Genomic DNA, 27,281 nt, shown 5'->3' on the forward strand with positions numbered 1-27,281 from the left:
AAGAATTCAATAAGACACATTAAAATTATAACATACTATTAATATTACAGACTTACACAGGTTTGATGTGGTTCATCATTTTTTCAACAAAACAGGGAAATTACACATTTTTCATTCAACTAACCTTTCAAGAATAAAATCGGATTACGGATTATATGTGTGAATATAAACTATTCTAACTACGCTTGACTTCTAGCTAGTGTTCTCATGGTCCTTGAACGCATCTTTAATCTGTTGGTCCTCCAGTATCCCACAATGCACCGCTCGCCTTGTTCCGTGTCCACGTCAAACCTGACAGCCATCGCTGCCGCAGCCGAGCTGGTATGGCTGCAGTTGAGGTGGCACTTTCAGGAGGCTGTGTTTGACCGGCGAGAAACGCCGAAAACACCTCACGTAAAAGACACGGACCTCAGCGGGGAGGCGTAATTTGCTGTATCGGCGTTTTGGCTGTGATATAACGTCGCTTAGTTTAGCTTAGCTTGGCAAATTCCACAAGTCAAGTGATCAGCTGTTATTAGCATAGCCGGCTAATCGTTGCTACACGAGCGTCTGTCACCCCGAGAAACGACTTTGTGGAAGGAAAAGTGGATTTTGAAGTTAACGAAGTCTCCGCGGTGTAGAGTTTACAGTTCAGAGGAGTCTGGACTCTGGAGTCAAAGCTAAGCTAAAGCTCCCCCCTCCCCCCCACCCATAGACCCAGTCTTCTTCGGCCCTGCTTTGTTTTGTTTTGTTTTGTTGCCCTCCTCAAGATGTCATCCTGGCTGGGGGGAATCGGGTCCGGCCTCGGCCAGTCTCTGGGCCAGGTCGGCGGGAGCCTGTCCTCTTTCACCGGGCAGATATCAAACTTCACCAAAGACATGCTACTGGAAGGAGTGGAAGAAGTAGGGGGTAAGTTTGACTGCTGCTTTTTATCTCTTTCTGATGTAGCCAGATCGTCTTTGGACTCAGGGGGTTGAATGTTACACCTGTAGCACAGACCGTTTTGAATGTGAGTCTTAAAGGAAACACCCACGAAGGGGCCTTCATGTTCCCTGGTCCTGAAATGCCAACCAGCTGTTATTAAACATACACGATTTTAGTTTTTAGCAAGATTGTAGATATGTCTTGATAAAAAGATTAAAAAAAACATGTATGTATATACAGCGGGTGAAATAAGTATTTAACACGTCACCATTTTTCTCAGTAAATATATTTCCAAAGGAGCTATTGACATTTTCACCAGATGTTGGTAACCCAAGTAATACATACAAAGAAACCAAAACAAAGAAGTTCAGAAATAAAGTTATGTGTAACAATGTGAAATGATACAGGGAAAAAGTATTGAACACGCTTACTGATATTTATTCAATACTTCGTACAAAAGCCTTTGTTGGTAAGGACAGCTTCAAGACGCCTCCTGTTTGGAGAAACTAGTCTCATGCGTTTCTCTGGTGTGATTTTGGTCCATTCTTCCACACAGTCTTCAAATCTTGAAGGTTCCGTGGACCTCTTTTATGAATCTTGATCTTCAGTCTTTCCATAGATTTCCAATGGGATTTAAGTCAGGTGATTGGCTGGGCCATTCTAGCAGCTTTATTTTCTTTCCTTGGCTGTGAGTTTGGGATCATTGTCTTGCTCAAAATTTCCACCCTCGTTTCATCTCCATCATCCTGGTAGATTGCAGCAGATTTCTGTCAAGAATGGCTCTGTAAATTTGCCCATTCATCCTTATGAATGGGCAATATGTGATGTTTGCCAGTACCATTTGCTGAAAAGCAGCCCCCATACCAAACTTCACTGTTGGTATGGTGTTTTTAGGGTGATGTGCAGTGCCATTTCTCCTCCAAACATGGTGTGTGTTATGGCATCCAAACAGTTCAATTTTGCCCTCATCTGACCACACTACAGTCTCCAAGTATTTCACTGGCTTTTTCAAATGTTGTGCAGCAAACTTTAAACGAGCTTCAACATTTTTTTTCATCAATGGAGTCTTGCGTGGTGGGTGTGCATACAGGCCATGGCGTGAATTGCTTTCTTTGAGACAACAGTACCTGCTAATTGCAGGTCTTTTTTAAGCTCTCCACAAGTGGTCCTTGGCTCTTGGAAAATTCTTCTTATTCTTTTCAGTCCTCTGTCAGAAATCTTGCGAGGATCACCTGGTAAACAAATTTATGGTGAAATTTCCACTTCGGTGTTATGGCCTCCAGTGCTCAATGGATCATTCAGAAGCTTAGAAATGCACCCAAAACCAATGCCATCATTGGGTTTTGCAACAATTAGGTTACGAAGGTCTTGAGACAGCTCTTTGCTTTTACCCATCATGTGATGTATCTTGTGTGACACCTTGGCAATGAGACCTTTTTGTAGGCCATCAGTTGGGACTGAACCAGCTGATATTAATTTGCACTGACAAGGGTCTGGATTGCTTTTTAATTAATTATAGTTTTTAGCTGTTGTCTTGGCTTTCCATACGTTTTTGCACCTCCCTGTCTTCATGTGTTCAATACTTTTTCCCTGTGTCATTTCACATTATTACACAGAACTTTATTTCTGAATCTCTTTGTTTTGGTTTCTTTGTATGTATTAATTGTGATGTTACATACACTTTGTCACTTACACTTGTTACTTGTCACTTTCTGTTTGCTGGTGCACTTTATCTTTTTTTTGTTTTGTTGATTTTATCTTTATTTCTTAACTTACTAACCCATAGCTTTAGCGTACTAACCCATAGCATATATTATATTTTTTATCTTATTCCTGCACTACGATGTCTGTTGTCCATTGTACTGTCTGCTGTCATGCACCAACCGCCAAGTCAAATTCCATGTATGTCTGACATAAAGGTGGATATATGTAAATAAAACTCCCCATTTCTATTGCTGCTCTGTTGACACTGAATGAGAGTTGGACTGCTTCTAAAGACTACAGAGAGCTGCAGGAATGACTTACAGCAACCCGGAAAGCCAACAGGATCTTTCCATTGGTATCCATTTCTGATCATTGCTAAAAATAAGAACCTTTGTGGCACGTTGAAAATGACATTTTTTGCTCTCATTTAGTCACGTGGTAGCAACCGTAGCAATCGTTAATTGTTCAGAGCAGTATTTACTGATGTGTTTTATATTAAAGGACAAAATATGAAAATCTTTAAAGCTTGTGTCAACCACAGGGGTTATTTCAGACATTTCTTTTTTTATTTCTGTAGTCTCTAGCTATTCAAGGTTTTAGACCGCCTTGCAGAAATTGTAGTGCATGTTGGCTTTTTAAATACTCTGCCTTTCCACGTCACTGCTGCGCTGGATTTTGACATAAGTCTTATGTCTCAATATACCATGAAGATGTGTCAATAGGAGAGCCGCTAATTCGCAGATATATTTGCCCTCTAGTTCAAGCTAATTGAACAAGGAGCATTTAAAATAGCATGTTGTTAAACACCGGGATGAGTCCTGCTAATACAATGTTTTTCCAGCCAGGATGGCACTATAGTATGGGGAGAATGACTGGAGAACAAACAGCCTCTCACAAGGGTCAGCAGTGCAGGTATAAAAGGATGCACAAACACTCTTGTCTTAATGCATGTAGGGGCTGGGGATTATGCGCTCATTGTCAGTGGAGCCTGATGTTCAAGCAGATTAGCGGGTTCACGATGAAATCCCATTCTAGTGATGTTCCCTTTTTGAAATGTTGATTCTCCCATTCTTGTTAACACGCTTTTAGCTTATTCTGCCTCATGAGTATTTGAAGGCAACACAATGCAATAATTATGGAGTTTTTATCAAAAGTGTACCAACACTGGAGCAACCCAACCACAAGTGCTAAAGTATTGACTCAACAAGAACTTTGAACACAGATATCCAACTCACAGCGCTGATCAAACACCGCCAGTATGCTTTCTTATCACTGAGCACAGCTGTGAAGCACTCGGCATGTCAGGCCCTGCATCCATCTCCGAGGTACATTATATTGAAAAGAGAGACGACCTGAACTGTAGCTGGATGTGGAGTGGTGCCACGTGTTGGATGAGCTTCGTCCAGCTCTGAAGGTCACATCTCTCTCCGATATGATCTCCAGGAATTTTTGGCCTGCTCAGCAGTGTGCGTGTGTGTGTGCGTGTGTCACCAGTTAGTATCATTAATGTTCTGCTCAATAAACTTTCTCATCTACAAATGTATGTTACCGGAAAACCTTCTGTGCACATGACAAAAACATGAAGCTTTGTAGAGAATATTCATATTTAGCGGGTGCTACCTTTTTTACTTTTTGTCAATATTTTCAAAGCTGTATTTTTCATGTAACTGCAGATGCTGCCACAGAACTGCAGGTATCCAATAACAAGTTGGCTGACATCGAGTCCGCTTTGACTTCTCAGAAATCTGAGGTGAGCTTCTTTGACCATTTCTTCAGTGTCGTGCAGTGACCCTAAAAAGCCTTTCTCAATGTAGATCTGATGTCTTTTCATAGCGCAGCTATAACTTGTCACGTTAATGATGGATTTTTTTCAGCTTGTCCCAGTAACCCAGGCACACTTAATGTTTATTTATTTATCTGGCCTGATTGGGAAAGTGTGTATAGTGAGAATAACCTTTTGACTTTCCCAAAAAGATGGGCTTATTTAACGCCAGTTATCAAATAACAACAAAGACTAAACTGCACAATACATATTTTCCTCCACATCCTCTCTTGCGCCACCCAACCGAACTTCCGTTTCAGAAATAATGTAATATTAACAATTAGATAATGCTCTTCAGCTCATGCCATTTTTCTGTCAGTGCCCGATCGATACTCTGCAACCCTCCCCAGCAGGGAGAATGAGGCAAGATGTTTTAAGTTAACCAAATACATATTTATATACACAGATATGTATATCATTCAGAAAAAAAACAAAAGGGGACCAAACTTGAGTTTCAAGGTGTAGTAGCCTGACTTTGGGTTTTTACTGTCCCGGGCGGATCTTTTTGACTTTGGGGCTTTTTGTTGAAATCAGATTTCTCATGTGACAAAGCTCTATAAAGCCCAAACTCAGGAATGTAGTCTTGATCTTCAGTAGTTTCCATGTGGCGCGATTGCTCTAGTATTACAAGTGCTGGCAAGTGTACTAACCTCCTTATAGCCATTATTGCTCTTTATACCGCTTTATAAGTTACATTTACATTTTCTAATTTTCATATTAGATGGTGCATGGAGTAGTGTAGTGCGCTGGGAGCCGCAAGGCTGGTGTTTAGACTCCCGGCTGCTCCATGTTTCATGTCGAAGTGTCCCTGAGCATGACCCCTAACCCCTAATTGTTCCCCAGGCAAAATGTAATGCGTGGGTTATAATGCAATGTAAGTCGCTTTGGATGAAAGCGTCAGCTAAATGACATGTAATGTAATAACATATGGTGTATATATGTTTGCGACTGACTCCTTTGGTTCTCTTTGTTGCAGTACGACCGGATAAGAAAGCTCAATGCAGAGCTCGAGGAGAAGCTGGAGGCCTCAGAGATCCAGATTAAAGGACAGTCTGCGGAGTACAGATCCCTCCTGCAGCAGAAAGATGTATGTACATTTGTGTTTACGATTAAAACATTAAAATATGTTAAAATATATCCTCCAAGGCGTGTCCCCCATAACCTATATATATATGTATGTTTATATATATATATATATATGATTTTTTTCAAAAGCAGGTAAAAGCATATTTATCCAAACGTTTTAAAATCCTCATAAAACCTGTATTCATTAAATTATTTTAATTATAAAAATCTGTCAGAAACCAAAAAAAGAACCTTTTGTTAACTTTTTGTAACTTGTTTATGTTTATGAAGCCGTAACATCCAGCTGAGTCCTGTGGAGCTCATGTTACTGCTCCCTATTCGAGTCTTTGTTTGTATCCTCCAGGTGGAGATCAGTCACCTGAAAGCTCGGCAGAGTGGACTCATGGAGGAAGTCCAGAATCTGCCGGCCATGCTGCCGGTCACCACTTCCGCCTCAACCGCTACCTCCTCTTCTATTTCGTCCTACATGTCACAGCCCTCAGGGTCCCACCAGGGTTTCCACGGTGATGAAATGGACCTCAGCGACGTTATCTGGTCGCAACAGGAGATCAATCGGCTGTCTGCAGAAGTAATGCGTCTGGAGGCAGAGGCGGCCCACTGGAGGCGAATGTCTCAGGTAAAGATGATGTAGCATGACTGATGCTCATTTACATGTATTCATTTTTGTTTATTTGTTTTTATCGTAATAGTTTTGATTTGTTAAATAACTACCCGCCCAACCAATAAAACAATGTTCTTTAAAGCAATGCTAATGTAAAGGAGAAGAAATGGATATAAATGGATATGTAAACTAAACTTTATTCTGTGTATTTCAGGCATCAACAGCAGCAGCAGCTGGTAATGGCGACCAGGGAGAGGTTCTCAAACTCCAAAGAACTATAAAGGTGACTTTTTCCTAGTTTTAATGAAGGTGAATAGTAAATGTAAGCGATTGCTCGTATTACTTAACTCTGAGGTACCTCTTATCTTTATGGAGGGTTTTAACAGTCTGTTTATTTTTTTCGCCCTTGATTGCAGATTACAATTCTTAACGGCAAGTTACTTGAGTAGTGACACTGAGACGCTAACCTTGATGTTATTGGTGCTTTGGATCAGGAGCTGAGGGAGGAGATGAGCCGGGAGGTGGATGAACACCAGCATGAACTGGCAGCTCTGCAGGACGCTCAGCGGCAGAAGTTGGCCGACATCACGCGGCGACACAGAGAGGACCTAGCAGAGTACGAGGAGAGGATAGAGGAGCTGGAGGACAAAAATCATAGTGGGTAGCATAAAGGTTTTTTATGTTTGAAAAGGTCAAATGTAACCAAAATTTGGAGAAAAAAAATCCCTAAAACTGTGTTTCTACTCGGATACCAAATGAACCGCACTCCTCTGAATCATTCTCTACAGGTGGTGGTCCATCCACTTCTCCATCAGATGCCTCCAAGGTGCAGCAACTTCAGAAGGCCATAAGCTCCCTGCAGGAAACGGCGGATCAGCGGGAGAAGCAGCTGGCCGAGCTCTCTGCCGGTCTGGAGGAGGCACAGGCGAAGCAGGCGTCGCTGCAGCTTGAGAAAGACGAGGTCCAGGAAGAAAACACCGAGCTGCTGCAGAACTACACGCGGCTGCAGGCCTCAGTCACCGAGCTTCAGACCCGGGTACAAGAGCAGGAGGGCAAGTCTCTGCAGAAAGCCCAGCTGGATCACGAGATCCAGGTGTTGAGGAAAAGCCTTGCAGGTATATTGAGATTAGTTTTGAATCATGCTATATGATGTGTTATATAAAAGCTCCTCTGTGTTGTAAGCTGATTTTGTCTCCTTTTTTTTAGTAGTTGTAGTGCACTTACGCCTCTAATTATTATTACTAAGTATTACAATAACATACGCTTCAAAAAAGTAGAAAATTAAAAACTAAATTTCACCTGCCAAAACATTTTGAAAAGAAAATGTATCCCGTTTTTTAAATTGTTCGTCAGTCAAAAACAAATGAGATCAAACTCCCGTACTCCCGTCTTCCGTATCCATCGGTTATTTTCTGTCATAACCAACTTGCATATTGATTGAAGCTTCTCATTTTCAGCTGCAGAAAAAGAAATAGAAGGACTGAAAAGCATGGCTGGGGTTAGTGGGATCATTTATCATCGACCAAAAATGTTGAATATTTGTATAGTATGTAGTTTATGACCTCTTTAACTCTTTTTTTTATTATTAGGCTGAATCCAAGGAAGAAGTTGAGCATGCAGACATCTTAGAACTGAACACCATTATTGAGACGTTGAGACAAGAAAAGGAAGTCCTAGAACAAGAAAAGGTTTGTGCGTCTGAAGCAATTGTGCTTAAACATCTTCCATATCTTTACAACAGAATTATAGAACCCGATTTGTGTTACGTCTGTAAAACTTTTTCCGTATCTTTTCGCAGCTCAGTATCCAAGAACAAAGAGTTAGCAATGATGCAGCTGAGTCTGGTGACACAGAGTCTCTGGAGGATCTGAAGGCAGAGCTGGAGAGGAGGGACAATGCACTACGAAACATGGAGGAGGAACGAGACACTCTGATGTCTGAACTGGAGGAACTGGACCGGCAAAACCAAGAAGCAACACAGGTCCGACTGACCAGGGTTGCAATTACTTTATATTTATTTCATAATTACAAAGTATTTATGTAGCACTAATCCATAATCCATAATAATAATAATACATAATACATTTAACCTAGTAGGTTTTAATCATCCTAAATTAAAGGCTTCCTGCTGAGCACAAATCAAAGCTTAGACATAGAAATGCGTATGATGTTTTAAAAACATTACATTATGAGAATACATTTGTACTGTTCACTGATATATATTCTACGTATCTGTCTTCAGCACATGATCTCAGTGAAGGAGCAGCTCTCTGGACAGCTGAGGGAGGCCGAGGCAGAACTCACGGGACTGACTGCAGAGCTGAACACAACCAAAGACCAGAAAAGGACACTGGAGCAAGAGCTGGAGAGCCAAAAAGAGAAGGCCAGCCAGAGCGCTTTCACCCTTAACGACCTGCATATGGGCAAACAGGAGCTGGAACTGAGAGTGAAGGACCTGAAAGACAAACTGGGACATGCACAGGAGCAGAGCAGGGAGGCACGAAGAGAAATCACAGAGCTGAAAAGCACTCTTGAGGAGCAGTTTTCTTTTGCCAAAACACAGCTGGATCAGTCACGGGAGAGAGGAAGTGAGGCACAGGGAACCGAAGAGAAGCTAGCCGGGAAGGAGGGCGAGCTGTCAGAGCTCAGGAGAGAATTGGATGAGATAAGAAGCTCTCACAATAAGGCGCTGTCAGAGGACTATGAGTTGAAGATGGAGAACAGGAGGTTGAAGGTGGAGACTGAGCAGGCTGTGGGTAATGCTGAGGAACTAGCCAAGCAGATAAAGGAAAGCCAGGCGGCTCTGAACAGGACATTGCGGGAAAAGGAAACTCGAATCGAAGCTCTGAAGCTGGAGAAAAGTCAACTCGAGGGTGAATTGGAGCAGGCTGAGCGGACGCTAGCGGAACAGGGGAAACAGTTCCAGCAGACCATCGAGGAGTTGACTCGAGCCCGGTCCTTGGACGCGTCCGCTTTACAGACGGAGCACGAGCGCGCCATCAAACTCAACCAGGAGAAAGACATGGAGATAGCTCAGCTGAAGAGAGACGTGGAGCAGGTGGCGTCCGACCACAGAGACACCAACGAGATGCTCTCCATCACAGTCGCGGGGCAGAAGCAGCTGACAGACCTGCTGCAGGAGAAGGATGTCTTTGTGGACACGCTAAAGCAAAACGCTTTGGATTTGCAGAAGGAGATGGAGGACAGCATTTTAGTTCTGACAAAGGAATCTGATGCCCTCAAACAGGCACTAGAGGAGAAGGATAAACAGCTGGGCTGTATGAAGGAGAAGAACAGTCATTTGAAGGAAGAGATCGACCGGCTCAGGGATCAGCAGAGCAGACCTCAGCCTCTGTCCGAGCCCAGGACCTTGGACATCATCACAGAGCTGGAGACAGAGATCACCCAGCTCAGGTCCTCCAGGAACTGTCTGGAAGAGGAGGTCCAGACTCTGAGGAGAACCATGGAAGAGCTTCAGGCCTCTCTCCTCCTGTCGCAGCAGTCCCTGCAGGCTCAGCAGACTGAGCTTGAGCAGACTCACGCTCGCCACCAGCAGACGACCCTGAACTACGACCGGCTCATCCACGCCAGAGACGAGGAGATATCCTCGCTCCAGCGGACCGTAGATCAGCTCAGTGGGAGTCGAGTCCGCGACTCGCCACCTGTGCAGGGCGAGGTAATCCTGCAGGAGGAGAAGACCCAGACCCTGAGTCAGGAGAACGGCAACGAGAAACACGACCTGTCTAAGGTAGACATAGAAAGACTGGTGAGGGGCATCAAGGAGAAAGAAACCGAGATCAGCCTGCTGAACGAGAAGAACCTCTCACTGACCCGACAGCTGGATCAGCTGGTGGTGTCCCGTGATGAGGTGGGAAAGCTGTCCCAGATGATCCTGCAGAAGGATCTGGAGATTCAGGCGCTACACGCCAGAATGTCCTTGGTCGGAGGGGGTGGACACAGCCAGGATGTCATGTTCCTGCAGCAGCAGCTGCAGGCGTACGCCGTGGAGAGAGAGCAAGTGCTGGGCGTGCTCAACGAGAAGACCAGAGAGAACAGCCAGCTTCGCTCCGACTACCACCGCCTCATGGATATCATGGCGGGGAAGGAGGCGGCCCTGTCGAAGCTTCAGCAGGAGAACCAACGCCTCTCCAACATGAGCGATCCCTCGGGAAGCCAAGAGATGTTCAAGGAGACCATCCAGAACCTGTCCCGCATCATCAGGGAGAAGGACATAGAGATCGACGCTTTGACCCAGAAGTGCCAGACCCTGGTGACGGTCCTGCAGTCCTCAGCAGGAGAGTCCGGCGGCGGCTCCGGAGGCGTCAGCAGCAACCAGTTCGAGGAGCTGCTGCAGGAGAGGGACACACTGAAGCAGCAGGTGAAGAAGATGGAGGAGTGGAAGCAGCAGGTGATCACCACGGTCAAGAACATGCAGCACGAGTCGGCTCAGCTGCAGGAGGAGCTGATCAAACTGCAGGGCCAGGTCTCCGCCGACAGCGACTGCAGCTCCAAGCTGTCGGTGGACTACGCCGGACTGATCCAGAGCTACGAGCGCAAGGAGAGCAGGCTGGGAAGTCTGAGTCAGGAACTCGCGCAGGTCCAGCAGACCATCACCCAGCTCAGCACCACCAAGGACGTCCTGCTGGTTAAGCTGGACAGCGTGGCGCAGGCTCCCGAGGTCGCAGGCGCTCCGGCTACCGGAGCCTCGCTCGCCGCCGCTCCAGTCGACCAGACGTCTCAGGGTCTGAACCACGAGAAACTCCGGGAAGAAATTGTCCAGTTGCGAATTGAGTTGGCTGAGAAGGAAAACGCAATCAAGACCCTTCAGGAAAACAACCACCGGCTCTCCAACGCGGCGTCCGCCACAGAGAGCGAGCAGAGGAGTCAGGCCGGGGAGGCCCGTCTGGTCCGAGAGAGGCTGGAGGCCCTGCAGAGGTCCGTTAGGGAGAAGGACCTGCTCATCAAGACCAAAGGCGACCAGCTGAGTCACGTCAGCGAGACGCTGCGCAACCGAGAGAGCGACAACGAGGTGCTGAAGCAGGCCGTGACCAACCTGAAGGAGCGCGCTCTCATTCTGGAAATGGACGGGAAGAAGCTGAAGGAGGAGAACGAGCTGGTGGCGTCACGCTCTCGAGAGAAGGAGTCCGAGTTCCGAGCGCTGCAGGAAACCAACATGCAGGTTTCCCTCCTGCTCCGGGAGAAGGAGTTTGAGCTGAGTGCAGTGAGCGAGAAGTCTGCGACAGTAGAGAGGATGCTCAAGGACAAAGAGCAGGTACTTTCATTTCTCTTTCTTTTTATTGTATTGTTTTATTATTAAAAGAGGCTCTCAGTTGGCAGAATATTTTTCAATCACATTTATTTTTAAATAAGCCCAAAAGTATAAGTCAAGTAAAAGGTCTTGGTGTGGAGACTCTCTTCTGATTTCTGGTGATGTGATGCAGGGAAAGTCGGGTGAGCTGAATCAACTCCTGAATGAACTGAAGTCCATGCAGGAGAAAGCTTTTGCGTTCCAACAGGAGAGGGATCAGATGATGATGGCACTCAAGCAAAAACAAATGGAGACCACTGCAGTACACACTGAGGTAAGAGGAGCGATTGTCATTGTTTCTGAAATAAGAGGCCTGACTTCTTTGTTCACAGCAAACTTAAATAAAATAAAATATTAAGCCATGGATTAACAGCACTATAGACTGAGTTCTTGTTTACCTGAAATGTGCACTTTATCATTTTAGTTTGTACCGTCCTGTTTGACAATGTTGTTTTTCAGTAAACTAAAACATTTGCATAAATAGCAAGCCAATCCACTTTTCCATGTTGATAAGAGCATTAAAATGAAGAAAAAAGTTTAATTAATTGTGTAGCACTAATGTATATATATTATATTATTTATATTCAGTAAGATTTTGACTATATTTTACTGAGATGTTTTTGTCCACCAAAACATACTGACTACAACGCGCAGAATTCATTAAGTCAATCTCTTTTGCACTTTGTACATTAGTAACAAGTTGGTGTAATTATGTGTGAGTACAATCCATTTACTTTGGTCAAAATACCACAAGGATCATTTAAAACAGCACTCTTTTTGCCAACCACAGCATATCTTGAGGGCCACTCAAGAATGACGTTTCTGACGTACAAGAACAATAACAAGTCGCGGGAGTTTTTTTTTTTCCAGAGCTTTTGGGTCGGTAGACATGTCAGATACCCAAATGAATGTGTAGAAGCACTAAATAAGTGGAATTTTGTTAAAACCTGTAGCTTTAATATTGGATATACACATTTCATTTAGCACAAGCTCCTTAATTCAAGTGTTGCCTCTCTCCTCATGGTGTCCTGTCATAAAAACATGCGCCATCTATTAGATAAATAGAAACGGTTGCCGTTGCCAAAGTTACTTTGGTATATTCTTGTATCTCTATGTGTGTACCAACGTTTCTGTTTCCCTCACAGCTGCAGCACGTGAGGGACAAAGAACAGCGCCTCAACCTGGAGCTGGACAGGTTGCGTAATCACCTTATGGAGATTGAGGACTCGTACACGAGAGAAGCCGTCTCCGCTGAGGACAGGGAGACGGAGCTACGCAGGAGGGTGGCGCTGCTGGAGGAGAAACTGGCCACATCCTCGAGTGCCGTGGAGAATGCCAGGTGAGCGCGAACTAAAGTGCTTTGCTTGAAACATCACCAGCGATGGTGCTGCTCTTTTTTCATTTCTGTTGGAGAGGAAATGCATGTCTCAGGAAATTGAGAAAAGGTGTCGCTGGTGGCTGTGTGGCAAAGAAAAAACAACCGTTACAAAAAATGATGTTCTGAAATGAAGATATTGAGGCCGTAAAAGCCCCGGAACCTGGTAGATAACACATTTGATGGCTGACCATTAGTGGAAAATTGTCTCTGCTTAAGCGGGAAAGGGGGAATCCTTCTACAAAGTGGACCATCATACTTGTATAACTTAGTTGACATCAATGATTTAATCCTGCACTGGTTTTATTCTTCCCTCTCAACAAAGGTTTAATTTGATGTACCTGCATGCTTCCGCTAGGCATATCAATTCAGCATTGTATTCCACTGGTGGATGCCATTCGGGCTTTATGTCCTAATTTAGGCTGGTGATGCAGATGAGTCTTAGATAAGGTTCATCTCTGATGTTTGAGGAATATATATACGCTCCCAAAATAACCAGTTGTATATGAAGTACTCACCCCTTGTATCCTTGAATTCATGAGGATTTTCCGCATGCCTCCACATTGAGTGGTTTATGAAATATTATGTGAGTAAAGTGTTCCTTCCTAAGCACACGATGTTTAAGTCCGAGATCTTCATGGTCCATTGGCTGTTGGTTCATTTTGGAATAGATTTTCATATATATATATATATATATATATATATATATATATATATATATATATATCGTATTTTCGCGACTATAAGGCGCACTTAAAATCCTTTTTTTTTTTTTCATAAAACGACAGTGCGCCTTATAATCCGGAGCGCCATATATATGGATGAATTGGTTGATCCATACTGGTTAACGAGGATCCATTGGAGGGAAAGTCTGGTGCCAGCAGCCGCAGTCATTCCAGCTCCAACAGCGTATATTAAAGCTGGTGTAGTTAAAAAGCTGGTAGTTGGATGTCGGGATCGCGCTGACGGTCCGCCGCGAGGCGCCACCGTCTGTTCCAGCGCTGCCTCTCGGTGCAAGATGCAGAAAAGCATGTGCCAAGAATGTTTTCATCAATCAAGAACGAAAGTTGGAGGTTCAGAGATATTGTTAATATCCACATTAACGTTTGAACAACGTTACCATGGGAGTGAACGCTTAATAACGTTTGATTTAGCACAGCCCGATCTAGTGGATGCATAACGCAGCCCCAGTCAAACGTTCTTCTATTCTATGCGCTTTATAATCCGGTGCGCCCTATATAGGAAAATAGTTCTAAAATCGGCGATTCATTGAAGGTGCGTCATGTAATCCAGTGCGCCTTATAGTCGCGAAAATACTATATATATGAGTTTGTCTGATTAAATCGAGATAAATGGTTAAAGTCAATCTGCTTGTTGTTGTCATCTGTCCGCTGGCTCTGTACCAGCCAACAGGCCAGCATGCAGGTGGAGTCTCTGCAGGAGCAGCTGACTGGAGTGGTGAAGCAGAGGGACGAGACTCTCATCCGTCTCAGGACCTCCCAGGAGCAGGTCAACCAGTATGCAGTGTCGCTGTCCAACCTGCAGATGGTGCTAGAGCAGTTTCAACAAGGCAAGTCATCTCCACGAAGACTCAGCCATTGTTGCATCTACTCAGTGGTACTGATGAGGCAGTTTATGCTTGGAGTTTTGCAATATAATTATTTTCTCTTCCAACGTCAGAAGAGAAAGCCATGTACTCTGCAGAGCTCGACATGTACAAGAAGGAGAGGGACGAGTGGAAAAGAAAAGCACTGAGGCTGGAGGACCAAGCATCGGCCTTGCAGGTAAACCAGCTGTCAATAACTTCTCACTATGGCCATTCCTTTGATTTATAGAGAACATGTTTCACCAGCAGCAAGGCCACAAAGCGAACCATAACGCTGTCATGCTCTCTGTCAGATTAACCTCGATGAAGCCAACGCTGCTCTGGAATCAGCTTCTCGCCTCACCGATCAGCTCGATCTAAACGAGGAGCAAATTCAAGAGCTGAAACATCAAGGTGAGCTGCAGTGGATTAATATAACCGGCATCTTCAAAGAGAACGACCAGATGTCAGACAAAAATGCCACATAAACTATACATTTGGATATCTTCAAGGCTCAATAAGAGGTTTCATCTCGTGCTTGGTTGAAATATCTCTATCTGTACCCTTAAGATGTGGCGTCTTCTCTGCAGCCTTTAGGTGCAAACATCTTCTTTTCGTTCTCTCAGGCTCATGTGTTTCTTTTAGTGTGCATGTGTCCTTATCATAATATGAACAACACAGAGTCCTTTTGTACACACTCTGCAGATTTCACTCTTATCTCTCTCAGATTTGGCCAGCACATTCTCAGACAGCTTCTTTTTTCTCCCTTTGCCAGACATTATATTCTCTCAGACCTGATATGAGGCCATATGTTTACATTACATATCAGTCACCCATGGAACATGAACATTGGTTCTATTAATAGTCTGTTAACCGTGAGAATGTCTCACCAACGAGAGGATGATGTTGGTATGTGCAGCATGGCCTCAGTTTTTTGCCGATTTATGAATTAACACTGATTTCAAGCCACAGCACACGGAATCTGACATTTTGATAATAACAACCCGATGATGAGCTTTAAAGAACCACAAAGGACACTTCACAAGACGTTCACTTACAAAAGTATTTCCAGATTCCTCAAATTACTACTTAAATGACTTTAATCTCATGGTAATATAGGGAAGGCCACAATGTTGGGGTTTTGGGCTACAGGGACATGATGTTGAAATAATTTGAAACATTCTGTGTGTGTTGCAGTGGAAATTAGACAGGAGATGTTGGAGGAGGCACAGAAGAAACTGATGAACCTTCTAAACAGCACCGAGGGGAAGATAGACAAGTAAGTTTGGTCCCTTCTGGGATAAATAATGAAAACGCATTTAATACATCAAAATCAGATCATGATAATGTTACGCTCCCACTGTTTCAAGGAAAGGTAGAAAGTCACACTGCTCTTCGAATTGCTATAAATATACCTCTTGTACTGCTGTATAAATATGGTATTGATGTCTTGCATTACCTCATGCCTTATTAGTCATTTTCTGTTTCCAGAGTCTTGATGCGTAACCTGTTCTTGGGATACTTCCACACACCTAAAACCAAGCGTGCCGATGTGCTGAGGCTCATGGGAAGTGTTCTGGGACTGAGCAGAGAAGATGTTGACAAAGTGAGAGATTCCTTGACTGATGTTAAAAGGGTTTTCACTTCACCAATTGCGTAATAACGTTTCTAGTCCATTTGTTTTTATACTGCATTATGTTACGCAATAATGATATCTTCTACATCTCAACATTGATTAATTAGTTATATATATACTGTGGTTATTTAATTTGATACATTTGTATGTATTGGCTCTGAGCCCTGAGTAACGGTGGAGGACACCTGAATCACAACTTTGTCCTTGAGAGACTCAACTCTGAAAGTTAGTAGTCAACTCTGACTTTTAACTCCAGTAGTCTTTAAAAATCCTCTCCCTTCTCAGCGCAGAAAAATAAAGCCTTTCCTCACACAGCCGTCCTGGCAGGAGCGCCCTGGGACTCCATCCAACGATTCCAAAGCATATTACCCAATACTCCCACAGAGACTCCCAGGGGCAAATCTGATTAGAACTCCTCAGAAGACTTAACTTTTATTGTGTTCGAGGTCATTCTGGGTTTTTTTCATGTCTCCCTCATCTCCTGTTAATACTATTTAAATTTTCCATTCAACTCGTGTTTCCTGAAGCCAAGAGACCCGCAAAACCAGTCCACTTTTCTGAATAGGCCTCTGCTAGATATATACAAATATATATATATATATGCACGCACGACCTCTTCAAATAAATACACACTCTTCCGGTTGTACCTGCACTCTTTCACAGACTTGTAAAATGTTAGGTATCCAAAAAGACTTTGTTTCTTGTAAGAGTCCGACAGCATTTGTCTGTACTTCCTCACCGCCCCTCTGCAGATGTTGGGGGAGGACGGAGGGCACGGTGTTACCGGATGGGTGTCGAGCTGGCTGGGAGGCAGAGGAGCGCAGAGCGTCCCAAACACGCCGCAGAGGCCCACCAGCGGCCAAGGGCTGAACTCGGTAAGAAACGCCCCGTTAACTGCCTTCAACACGGACACGCGCTTTATACATTTCTTACCGCATGGTATGAGGGACAGAGCGCTCTGCGGCAACCCTGAAAACCACGCAGACGAGAGGAGACGCAAACCTGCGGTTGGGAAACAAAATACAAAAAAATGAAAGAATATCACTACATTCACTTTATGATTGTTTAAAGCGTCACCTGTGCAGCAAGAAAACCAAAGAATACCAAGACTGAAAGTAGTCACAGATAGACATTAAGCAAATCTAAAGTAAAACTTACTTTTCTTAGTGTGAAATCGATCAATTATCTTATTTCTGTCCAAACAACATTCTTCCATAAAAAAATATTTAAACACCACTTGGGGGCCCTTCAAAATAAAATGACCACCAACATACAACCCTCCACTGACAGCGTTCTCATTACATTTGTAGGGATGCACATTTCTGGTCTTAAACTGCAGCATGTGCTCTGCTGATGTGTCCATGAGCAAAACACTGATCCCTTAACAGGATGTTCTTCTCACTCTCCATCTTGCACACTGCAGGTGTTCAGGAAGTAAAGCAGAACATTCCTTGCTGAAATCTCTCAGCATTTCAGCAGCATTGACCCGGTTATTGTGTCTTGTCTTGTTGCAGTCCTTCTCAGAGATGTTTGTAAAGTTCCTGGAGATCGAGTCGACGCCTTCGCTGCCCGCAGCCAAGCTCCCAGCCCATGACATCAAGGCTCTGGGCGCGCCTCCCCCGAGACGAACCGGCAGTGCCAGCGGCGCCGCAGGTAAAACCGCGTTTGTTTCTCAACGAGCTTCTTCGAGGGCGCCCAAACGCACGGAACCGTATTTAATGTGTAACCTATTTTCTCCACAGGAGGTGCGGCGCTCGCCAAGCGACCCGGCGAGTCCAACCCTTTCCTGGCCCCTCGCTCTGCCGCCGTTCCCCTGGTGGCGGGCTCCAGCTCTGGCGGCTCAGGAAGTCACCTGCTGATGAAGCCCATCTGCGAAGCCCTGCCCACCTTCACACCTGTGCCGGTCTCATCGGAGGCCAGTGCTGGATCCGTGCTCAAGGACTTGTTGAAGCAGTGATTGGCCCAATAAACACCAGACAGATGAATCAATTCAACATGAGCTGTACACTATACAGACTCAGTGGTTTTAGCAGTTTTGCTGCTGTTTAGTGTCCTGCAAGAATACATATCAGGAAAGTCATTCTTTTTTTTTGTTCAGAGGCAGAATACATTTTCTTGCATCACTGTTCTATGCAACAGAGTTTCCCTTTACACGTCAGTGTCAACATCGCTGTTTCGATTTGATGCACAAGTTGATGATGCTCAAGTGACTCCACATGGCAAAAGGACGCAAAATGACAACCTCACATTATAGTTCAGAGAGCTACTGTGTGGATTTCCATAGAAAGCGCCTTATCATTTCTGTATTACATTTAGGATCAGCTTCATCGCACAAGTTCTGGACATAAGTGACCTAGTTGACTCATGTGTGCAGTTCAATCCATGTGGGTTGAGTTCAACCATGCCCTCTCTGGCAAAAGGAAGCCTGTCATGTCCATTTTCTGGTCTTTGACTAGCAGGAAATCTTGTCTCCCGGGTCTTTCTTTTCAACAATGCAATTATTTGTTTCTGATCCAGGATTTGCCTAAAAACTCTGGCAGCAGTAGTCTGCGTGGAGATTTATGTGGTGCAGTACATCTGTTCAAACCATAAAGACATTTTTGCTAAATCTTGTCTTTTCCAGACTGCAAGACTGTGATATTAAACAAGCGTAGTAATTATGTCTGCGGCTGCAGACTGCGGTTGATCAGAGGCTTGAGGGCCCATATGTTAAAGTACAGTACTGTTAAATAGTTGTGTGTATGTAAAGGCGCAATGTTTTTTCCTATTTATAGGCACTAAGGATGTTTTTGAAGTTAAGTGCCTGCCTTTTTGCTAATCAGATAGTTGTATGATCAGGATTGTAAATGATTAATATAAATATATATATTTACAATGTAAAAACTGCACATTTAAAAAGCTTTACCTGACCAGTGGAAAACTGAGCTGCTCTACATTTTTGTATAAAATCTTAGCTGTTAAATACATTTTGTCGATGAAGATTCTGACACTAGGAAGGGATTTGGATTACCTTGAATAGATCTTTACCCGATGGAAGTTCCCATGATTTAATTGGACTTTAAAATCAAATAAAGATACTGCTGTGCTGGCCTTTCTCTGCTGTTCTTTTCCCTCCAACGTGCATTCATGCACCAGAGGTGGTAACGCGTGGGCACCCTGCGCCAGATGTGCACTGTCATTCAGCTGTAGTCGTGTGGGGGGGGGGGGGGGGGGTATAACTTGGAGAAACAGACACCCACTGTCTATGCTTTGACTTTGAGCAGCAGCACAGGAGTTGCAGCATGTTGGAGGGGGCTGGCTCTCCCAGATTGAATCCAGCTGTTTGACTGGCCCCCTCTCATCTGCATCGCTGAACAGCCCATTTTGGAAAAGGCATTCCTGCGACACTTGGTCAATGCACCAAGCATTTCACTTCAGCTCGACCAGACAGCGCTGGAGGAAACCCTGGTGTCGGCTTTCGCGGAAAAGCGCATAGTTTGGGGGGTGGTGAGGGGATTTGAGCAGAATTTACGGGTCGTCTAAATCTTTCCTGTGAGGAAGCAGAAATCCTGCTTTTAGAAGTACGTGGCTTCAGGTTTAACTCCTGCGAGGTCAGTAATCTTCCTTATTACGTAACCGACTTGTTTTTGCCTTTCTTGTTTGAATGGATTCGTAACGTTTTCCTTCGGACGCTGTTTCTGACCCAAGTAGAAAAACCTTTTCTTCTTTGCAGGATGTTTGCTGCTCTGGTATTTATTCTGCTCTGTATCCAGCCGGGACACTCGCAGGTAACCCAGCAGGGCTGTTCTGTAGTGGTTTCATTCATTTGAAAACTAGCTCTCAGTTTGTAAACATGAAATAATTATGTGTGGCGAATTAAACTTCTTATTAAAATCTTATTTCAAGGAGACTTGTTTCATTCGTCAGAATGTTCAAACAGCCTCTTGATCATCTCTCCTCAGACCTGCACTGAAGGTTTTGCTTATGATCGCGGGTCAAGACAGTGTGTAGGTGAGTGGTGTGTGCGTGTGTGCGTGTGTGTGCGTGTGTGTGCGTGTGTGCGTGTGTGCGTGTGTGTGTGTGTGTGTGTGCGTGTGTGTGAGAAGTAAAATGCATCCCGAGCCCACAGATATCCTGGATGCAGGAATGGCCTTATCGGTGTGCCGCTCTCTATTCCAGATGAGGATGAGTGCCGTACCCAGCCAGATGTTTGCAGAGGAGACATGCGCTGTGTGAACCAGAACGGGGGCTACTTGTGCCTCCCCAGGAACTTGTACAACCAGCCGTACAGACCGGAGATCCGGGCCCAGCCCGAGGCAGCTTACCCCGAGCCGTCGGACAGCTTCCTCCCCGCTGTGGCGAGATCCGTGGAGCCCAGCTACCCCCGAGTGAGGACCACTGCGCAGTGCATCCTGGGATATACTCTTGCACAGGATGGCACCTGCATTGGTGAGCTATTGACCGACTGTGTACTGTTACAAATATGCACAAATACTACTATACACTGCAGTAGATCACCAGACAAATGGATGTGCTCCTGGGGAGGTTTAGTGGGCAGCAAAGAAGAACCCCCCCCCCCCTCCCCACGTTAATGTTTTAACCAAACGATACAAAATTGGTTACCAGTAAACTCAGTCGACCTGACAGATGTTGTTGGCTGCTCAGTACAGCTTCATCTCTGCCGTCAGCCATGCAGCCGAAGCAGAAAGGGCATTTCTGCTCCTCATCGGGGACATTTCTGCTCTCTGATTGGTTCTGTTGAATTTAACAAGAAATCCCAGCAGTTGGATGAACACTAAACGTTGAATGATGAATTCATCTGAATCATTATGTTCCCAGTGCGTCCAGCCGGGGACAAGCTGTGCAAAATGGCCTCCTGAAAGGCCATTTGAATTGTTTTTTAAATCAGCCGTGACCCTGCTATAAAAAAAACACATATAGAGACAGATACATATAGAGGAGGTTTCTCTGGAGAGAGATTAACAGTTTAGCTCAAGCACAAATACAGACTGTTGTTCTTCGTAGGGGAGAGGGCCTGTCAGGGAATGGGCTCACAACCTTGTTTGGGTAAACTACAGCATCGCCGTGCCAAAGATGAGGTCATGGGTTGCCAGATCTGCTGCTGGACAGCAGACGTGGCTCTGTTGGTAGCGAGCCCTCGCACCCTGTGTATGCTTCAGTGTGGTGGCGTAATGGTTGATTGATGGATTGAGGCTGCTTGATAGGGCAGGAACTGCACAGACTGTGACTTCCAACCCAGACCTGGCAACGAATGTTGCTTTGTCTTTAAATGAAGGCACAACACTCCATCGGGACAGTTTTGGAGAACAATGGAAAACGTTAGGCCTGGTTTGTCAATCAACCGCAAGAATAATGGAGAAAGTTTGGCGTTTGAAACAGGCGGGCGCCTTCTTCAAGCTTTTGACTGAAAGTTGGAAGCAGAATTATAGTCCAAAGAGTCATTGTGTGCATTAAGATTTTCCGAAAAGGAGTGTTTTTATGAGATAACTGATAACACCACGACTATTTAAAACATGCCAACGTCAGCCAATTAGCTCAGAATAAAGACAGGAAACGAGGGTGAAACAGCTATCCATTACACACTGTAGACAATTGTTTAATCCAAACAAGAGGGAAGTATAAGAAGCCAATAAAGTTTTCACCCATTTTTGTACAACCATCGAGATAAAGAGGAGATGTTTTGTTAGAGATGGAACCAGACTAACTGGATGCCCCTCCCTTATGATAACGGTCTCCTTGCTATAATCTTTTGACCAGAAAACAAAAGGACTTTGGCTAAACCAGACTAAAAGTTTGCAAAACTGGACAGAAGACTAGTGAAGGAGAAAGATGTGTTCTTTAAGAGTTTTTATTTTTCTTTATTTGCATTCCTGGATTAGGAGATACATGACCAGACAATAATAACGGCAGAAGTGAAAATATGTTTTATGTATTTTGGGTAACCCGAAGCAAGAGATGGATTGCACAAGCACAGATTTTGTAAACGTCACATGACCCAGCAGGCGAGTATTGTAGGTCAGATGATGGCACTTGGACTGTGCTTGCCATTATCGCTCGTAACTCCAGTTTTGGGGATTTACTTTATTTAAAGGATTAAATGCTCCTCTGGTTCGAGTCTTTGTAAAACTAAACATGATCTTTTCATTTCAGAGTTATAACTTGCTGATGATCTGATTCAGTCCATTTTCTATTTGATTTGAAAGCAGGCAACGAACACAGCTGACATGTTAATCTCCGTAACCAAGACTACCTGGACCAACAGCCACTGGGGGTTGTGGTGAAACAAATGTGGTGTGAAGTGAACTGCTCCAAGTTTTCTCAGTTTTCCTACACTTCTGACATCTCGAATCCCATCGGTCTCGTCTTTCATGAAGCTGACCAGATTTTTTTGGCGGTAACCACAAAGCTTGTGGGCAGCTCATGTAACGGTCTATATAAGGAGCTGAACCGAAATGCTCCTGCTGTGTGTGTGTGTGTGTGTGTGTGTGTGTGTGTGTGTGTGTGTGTGTGTGTGTGTGTGTGTGTGTGTGTGTGTGTGTGTGTGTGTGTGTGTGTGTGTGTGTGTGTGTGTGATCTGCAGCAATGCTACACATGGGGTGCAGATGATGAGCATTCACAGAGGACTTAGCTGGTAACTGCAAGCAGGTGTCTAGGGTCGGGGGGGTCGGGGGGATCGGGGGGGGGGTGGGGGTTGAACAGGTTAACAGCCCCGCCTCCAGGCGCTATTGCTTATCAAAGCCGCCTGTCCAAACAGCGCTGGGCTCCCACCCACTTCTCCCAATGCTTTTCCAGAGGTGGGTGACTTCATGGTCTGAGAACCATAAACAAAAGTTGGAATTTCTGATCTGTCACATCCTGATAAGGAAATATGGCTATTATGACGTAGTGTGTGAGCTGCTCCAGGGGCGTCAAAGGAATTCAGATTGTAATCTGAGAAATATTTCATTGTGTGCAAAAACAACTGTAAATTCATGCTGTATTGAAATGTAAAACAAGGTGGTGAGAACCGGAGTGTTGGACAAACCGACTCATGAGCAAGGCATTTAACCCTCAGGCTGCAGTAGAGGTGCCGATCAGTCAGCTGTGTGGCTTTCACTACACAGCAGAAGATTTTAATTTCTGAAATATACCATCAGTGTGGGAAACTATTTTCTCAAACCAAAATAACATAAAACAAGAGTTATGATTTGCATGATGTATTTTCCTTTTAGGGGCAAAGTACTCTTCACATATCTATTCTATTTAGTTCTATGGTTCCTTGCTTTCCCCACTGCATTGAAGTTTTCTTTTTTGTTCTAAATAAAAGCATGAAAAAACCGATGATCAATAACAACGCCCTCTCTCTGTCTTCTCTCTGTTCCAGACATTGATGAATGTGAGACAAACTCTCATCACTGTAACCCCACCCAGGTCTGCATCAACACAGCAGGCGGCTACACCTGCTCCTGCACTGAAGGCTACTGGCTCATTGGTGGACAGTGCCAGGGTGAGTGAACATCTGCATTCCATGGGAAACATGTGGAGGGGTGCTTTCATGAACATCAACCTCTAACAGCGTAAACGCTCCTCAAGGGGAACAGCGCCCTCTTCATGTAAAGTACAGAAATGCAGCTCAGCAGATTCTTTATCAAATTAAGAAATCATGAAGAAACACGGTTTTATAAAGCTGGGTTATTTATTTTCTTACACTGGCAGTACACAGTATGTCCATGCTTTGATTTGTCTCTTTCTTTCTGACCAGACATTGATGAATGTCGCTATGGTTACTGCCAACAGCTGTGTGCCAATGTACCTGGCTCTTATTCCTGCTCCTGTAACCCTGGTTTCATCCTCAACCCAGACAGCAGGACCTGTCAAGGTGCGCACACAAAGCCACAGCACATGGCCTGTACATGTAAAACATGTGCACATGTACTATGCATATGGTTTCTTTTCCTACTACGCTTTCAACACTCGAGCACACTTCCAGGCTCGTGCCCCAGTGTTGTGACTCCCGTTTACGGTTGTTTCTCCAGATGTGGATGAGTGTGAAGATGAGCCTTGCAGTCACGGCTGCTTTAACACCTACGGGTCCTTCATGTGCAACTGTGACGAGGGATTTGAGTTGGCATCCGATGGAACTACCTGCATTGGTGAGAAGAGCTGGTCGGGGTTTTCTATTCGCTTACATTTGATGACTTTGAAGCCCCTCTTTAAGGATTCAAGTTTCACATTCTATAGTAAAACTGGTGCTCGACCTTTCCTAACTTACATGTGGGATAAAATGATTCTAAATGAGCCCAGCTATACATTAATCAACACGAGCCACTTACGATTGTATAAAGATTTCCTTACTTATAATGGTATTTATCATTGAGATTGTCTTTCCATGCATCTTTTTCTGTAACTGCTTATCCTCTGCAGCATCCCAGGACCACAGAGTTTATTCCAGTTGGGTATCGCAGGCTGGCATGTTTTTGGTTGAGGGACAAATATACCTACCTGTTATATATACACATACCAACTAATCCTTTTATTCCCTGTAGACTTGGATGAGTGCAGCTTCTCTGAGCTTCTGTGTCAGCACAGATGTGTGAACACCCCCGGATCCTTCGCCTGCGTTTGTCCGCCTGGCTATTATGTATTTGAGGACGGCAGGAGTTGTGAAGGTAAACTTCAGGACAGAAGAACAACTGAATAAATGTTTTTTTTAGACCCAGAATCACAGAGGGAACATTTGCATGCAATGACAAATGAAATTACAGCTCTTAAAGCTGCTGGGAATTGTCTTAATGTGTTCTGTACTTTTGAAGGTTATTTAGTACTGTTTTTTTAACATTTTGCTTAGAATATTTTTCATCTGTATCTTAAAATATGTCTTATTTGAATTGTTTTTTGTGTGGTTACACAAAATAGCTCCCAATTTTACATTAAGGATATTCAAATCAGAATTAGTCAGATTTGTGCCAGAAAATGTTTGAAGCAAGTGTCACATTATTTCATATTATTATGTGCTCTCTTTTCCCCCATTTAACATATTGTTGATGCTCTTTAAATGTTGTTTCTCTGATGATGATGATGATGATGTTTTAACTGACTTTAATTGTTGTGTGCTTGATTTTGAAGATATCAATGAATGTGACACTGGTAACAACACCTGTACAACAGCACAAGTATGTTTCAATTTCCAGGGAGGCAATACATGCCTGGATGCTTTACAGTGTCACTCTCCTTACATCGAAGTTAGTGACAAGTGAGTACTTCTACCGGTACATGCTCATTGCCACGCAGCCATACCTGAGACAGAAGGTGAAAGTTTCATGTCATCTCTAATTTCCCCTGTGTGTCCTGTGCAGTCAGTGCATGTGTTCAGCTGAGAACCCTGCCTGCAGGGACAAACCCTTCACTATTCTGTACCGACACATGGACTTGTCGTCGGGGCGCAGTGTGCCTGCAGACATCTTCCAGATGCAGGCCACCACGCGCTACCCCGGCGCCTTCTACATCTTTCAGATAAAGTCGGGCAACGAGGGGCGAGAGTTTTACATGAGGGTGAGTACGTCAGCGATCCATCCGCTAAGCCCTCAGGTGGGGTTGGTTTTGGAAATATACCCTGAACTTCCTGTGCTAAAAATGATCGCTCTTATTGTTCATAAACAATGAAGCTATGCACACAATTCTGAAAGTTTAAAGGTCACGTATCAACAAATCTCCAGACTTCTGAACCAATACACATACAATATTTGTATTTATTGTGGCCATGGCTAAACTACTGTTTCTCTCAAAGACTTTGTTCTTTAAAAGAATAAAATGAGGCGTCTATATTGTTTTAACATAATCCCTCATGTTACTGAATGTTGGGGGTAGAATGCTAGATTTGAGCGTTATGGGGCCACGATAAAAGTCCAAAAATCCCATTTTGAAACTGTTCTAAACACCAAGTTGTACGGCTCTGTGGCTGCAGAGAAAGGCGAGGCTGGAGCACCTGACCTCTCCAGCAGATGGAGCAGTCAGAGTGCGTCATATGTTTGCAAGTGAGCCAAGCTTTTCTAAGGTTCTTTTTTAGAAGTGTTTCAAAGTATAAAGGTCCTCTGCAGCATGAATAAATAACCACATGAGCCCATGCAATATCTTTCCAAAATGACCTTCTGTTTCACTCGTTCAAACTAACAGGAGGAAAAAAAAAAAACCTGACCTTCCTCGACTCTGTGCAGCTGTTTGCTTTAGTTGCAAACAATACGACAAAGCGCCGAGCGCTGCAGATTCAGAGCGTTTCCTGCTCTTCAATCCTCACATTCCTCTCCTGTCTTCTGCATGTTGCAGCAAACCAGCAACGTGAGCGCCACGCTGGTGCTGTCACGGCCCATCAAGGGGCCCAGAGAGCTGGTGCTGGACTTGGAGATGGTCACGGTCAACAACGTCATCAACTTCAGAGGCAGCTCCATCATTCGTCTGACGGTGTACGTCTCAGAGCACCCCTTCTGAGCCCCCGCACACCCCACCTCCAAACAAAGAAGAAGAATTGAGCTTTACTCATCTGCGGATGATGTCACTGTTTGTTTTAGAAAGCTCATCATCTTTTAGAAATCATTGTGCCGTCAACAATAACGACTGAGCTTAGAACAGCTGATGGGAAACCCTCCCTGTGCTGGAATCCCCGCCCTGCTTTAATGGACACTGAGCTTTTACGGCTGTATATGGACTTCCCACACGGAAGGGTATTTATGGTGTACAATTTCTGACATCCTCTATTTAGAAAATTCTGGAAGTTACCCTCGCTGAGTATACACAATGCAGATCTGTTATCCCGAGTTTCCTCAGTTGTCTGTGAATTTTCACCCCTTCAGATAAGCTGTGAAAGTAACTTTTTATGTGCCTTTAATACTTGAGTGTTGTGGTTGCGTCACCGTAAGCGGCATCACTCAATGTTAGTAGATGACTGGAAGTCTGCTCTCTCACACGGCGCCACATTGAGTTCTGGGTCATCTGATAATCAAGACGTTTGTGCATCAATTTTCTATAATCTCGTGGTGATCGTCTACATCCAAGGTTGATCACCAGCACTCGGGTTTTGCACCAAGCCCCCCTGTTGTAGTATGTTTCTTTATCTTCCTTCTATATATTTCAGCACCGAAGAAGAAAACCATTGAGTAGCCTTGATCCATGACGCTGTACAATATGTCAAGGTGTCTCCTGCTTGCAAGTAATATTTAATAAATCTCCTGTTTAATGATTTTGCACCGGTGTCGAGTTTTTATAACAAAGTGTAATTGTTGCAATAT

At 44.3% G+C, this 27,281-nt stretch overlaps 2 protein-coding genes across 2 annotated transcripts; both read left to right on the top strand.

Annotated features, from left to right (window-relative positions):
• The first annotated feature begins 287 nt into the window (after positions 1 to 287).
• trip11 (thyroid hormone receptor interactor 11) lies at positions 288 to 19,111 on the top strand. The gene is made up of 21 exons (XM_037486326.2): positions 288 to 888; positions 4,281 to 4,357; positions 5,406 to 5,516; positions 5,859 to 6,131; positions 6,331 to 6,399; positions 6,611 to 6,773; positions 6,905 to 7,231; positions 7,574 to 7,614; positions 7,706 to 7,804; positions 7,915 to 8,097; positions 8,359 to 11,388; positions 11,558 to 11,698; positions 12,570 to 12,763; positions 14,206 to 14,369; positions 14,480 to 14,583; positions 14,699 to 14,798; positions 15,582 to 15,663; positions 15,876 to 15,990; positions 16,773 to 16,895; positions 17,535 to 17,673; positions 17,763 to 19,111. The coding sequence occupies exons 1-21, from the start codon at positions 750 to 752 to the stop codon at positions 17,975 to 17,977; spliced, it is 5,889 nt and encodes a 1,962-aa protein (XP_037342223.2). The 5' UTR covers positions 288 to 749; the 3' UTR covers positions 17,978 to 19,111.
• Positions 19,112 to 19,303: 192 nt separating this feature from the next.
• On the top strand, positions 19,304 to 27,232 carry fbln5 (fibulin 5). Its single transcript, XM_037486366.2, has 11 exons — positions 19,304 to 19,610; positions 19,733 to 19,787; positions 19,962 to 20,010; positions 20,179 to 20,448; positions 23,384 to 23,506; positions 23,762 to 23,878; positions 24,036 to 24,152; positions 24,546 to 24,668; positions 25,126 to 25,252; positions 25,356 to 25,551; positions 26,323 to 27,232. Exons 2-11 carry the CDS (start codon positions 19,734 to 19,736, stop codon positions 26,482 to 26,484), a joined length of 1,338 nt encoding a protein of 445 aa, XP_037342263.1. The 5' UTR covers positions 19,304 to 19,610; position 19,733; the 3' UTR covers positions 26,485 to 27,232.
• The last annotated feature ends 49 nt before the right edge of the window (positions 27,233 to 27,281 follow it).

This window comes from Pungitius pungitius, chromosome 14 (genome assembly GCF_949316345.1).
Source record: "Pungitius pungitius chromosome 14, fPunPun2.1, whole genome shotgun sequence".
Lineage (NCBI taxonomy): Eukaryota > Metazoa > Chordata > Actinopteri > Perciformes > Gasterosteidae > Pungitius > Pungitius pungitius.

Excerpts from the sequence above, each read along its gene's own strand:
- fbln5 (XM_037486366.2), top strand. The coding sequence starts at position 19,734 with ATGTTTGCTGCTCTGGTATTTATTCTGCTCTGTATCCAGCCGGGACAC. Across the intron at positions 23,507-23,761 it reads CATTGGTGGACAGTGCCAGG|ACATTGATGAATGTCGCTAT; the intron begins GTGAGTGAACAT and ends CTTTCTGACCAG. Across the intron at positions 25,552-26,322 it reads GGCGAGAGTTTTACATGAGG|CAAACCAGCAACGTGAGCGC; the intron begins GTGAGTACGTCA and ends TGCATGTTGCAG.
- trip11 (XM_037486326.2), top strand. The coding sequence starts at position 750 with ATGTCATCCTGGCTGGGGGGAATCGGGTCCGGCCTCGGCCAGTCTCTG. Across the intron at positions 6,132-6,330 it reads ACTGGAGGCGAATGTCTCAG|GCATCAACAGCAGCAGCAGC; the intron begins GTAAAGATGATG and ends TGTGTATTTCAG. Across the intron at positions 7,232-7,573 it reads GTTGAGGAAAAGCCTTGCAG|CTGCAGAAAAAGAAATAGAA; the intron begins GTATATTGAGAT and ends TCTCATTTTCAG.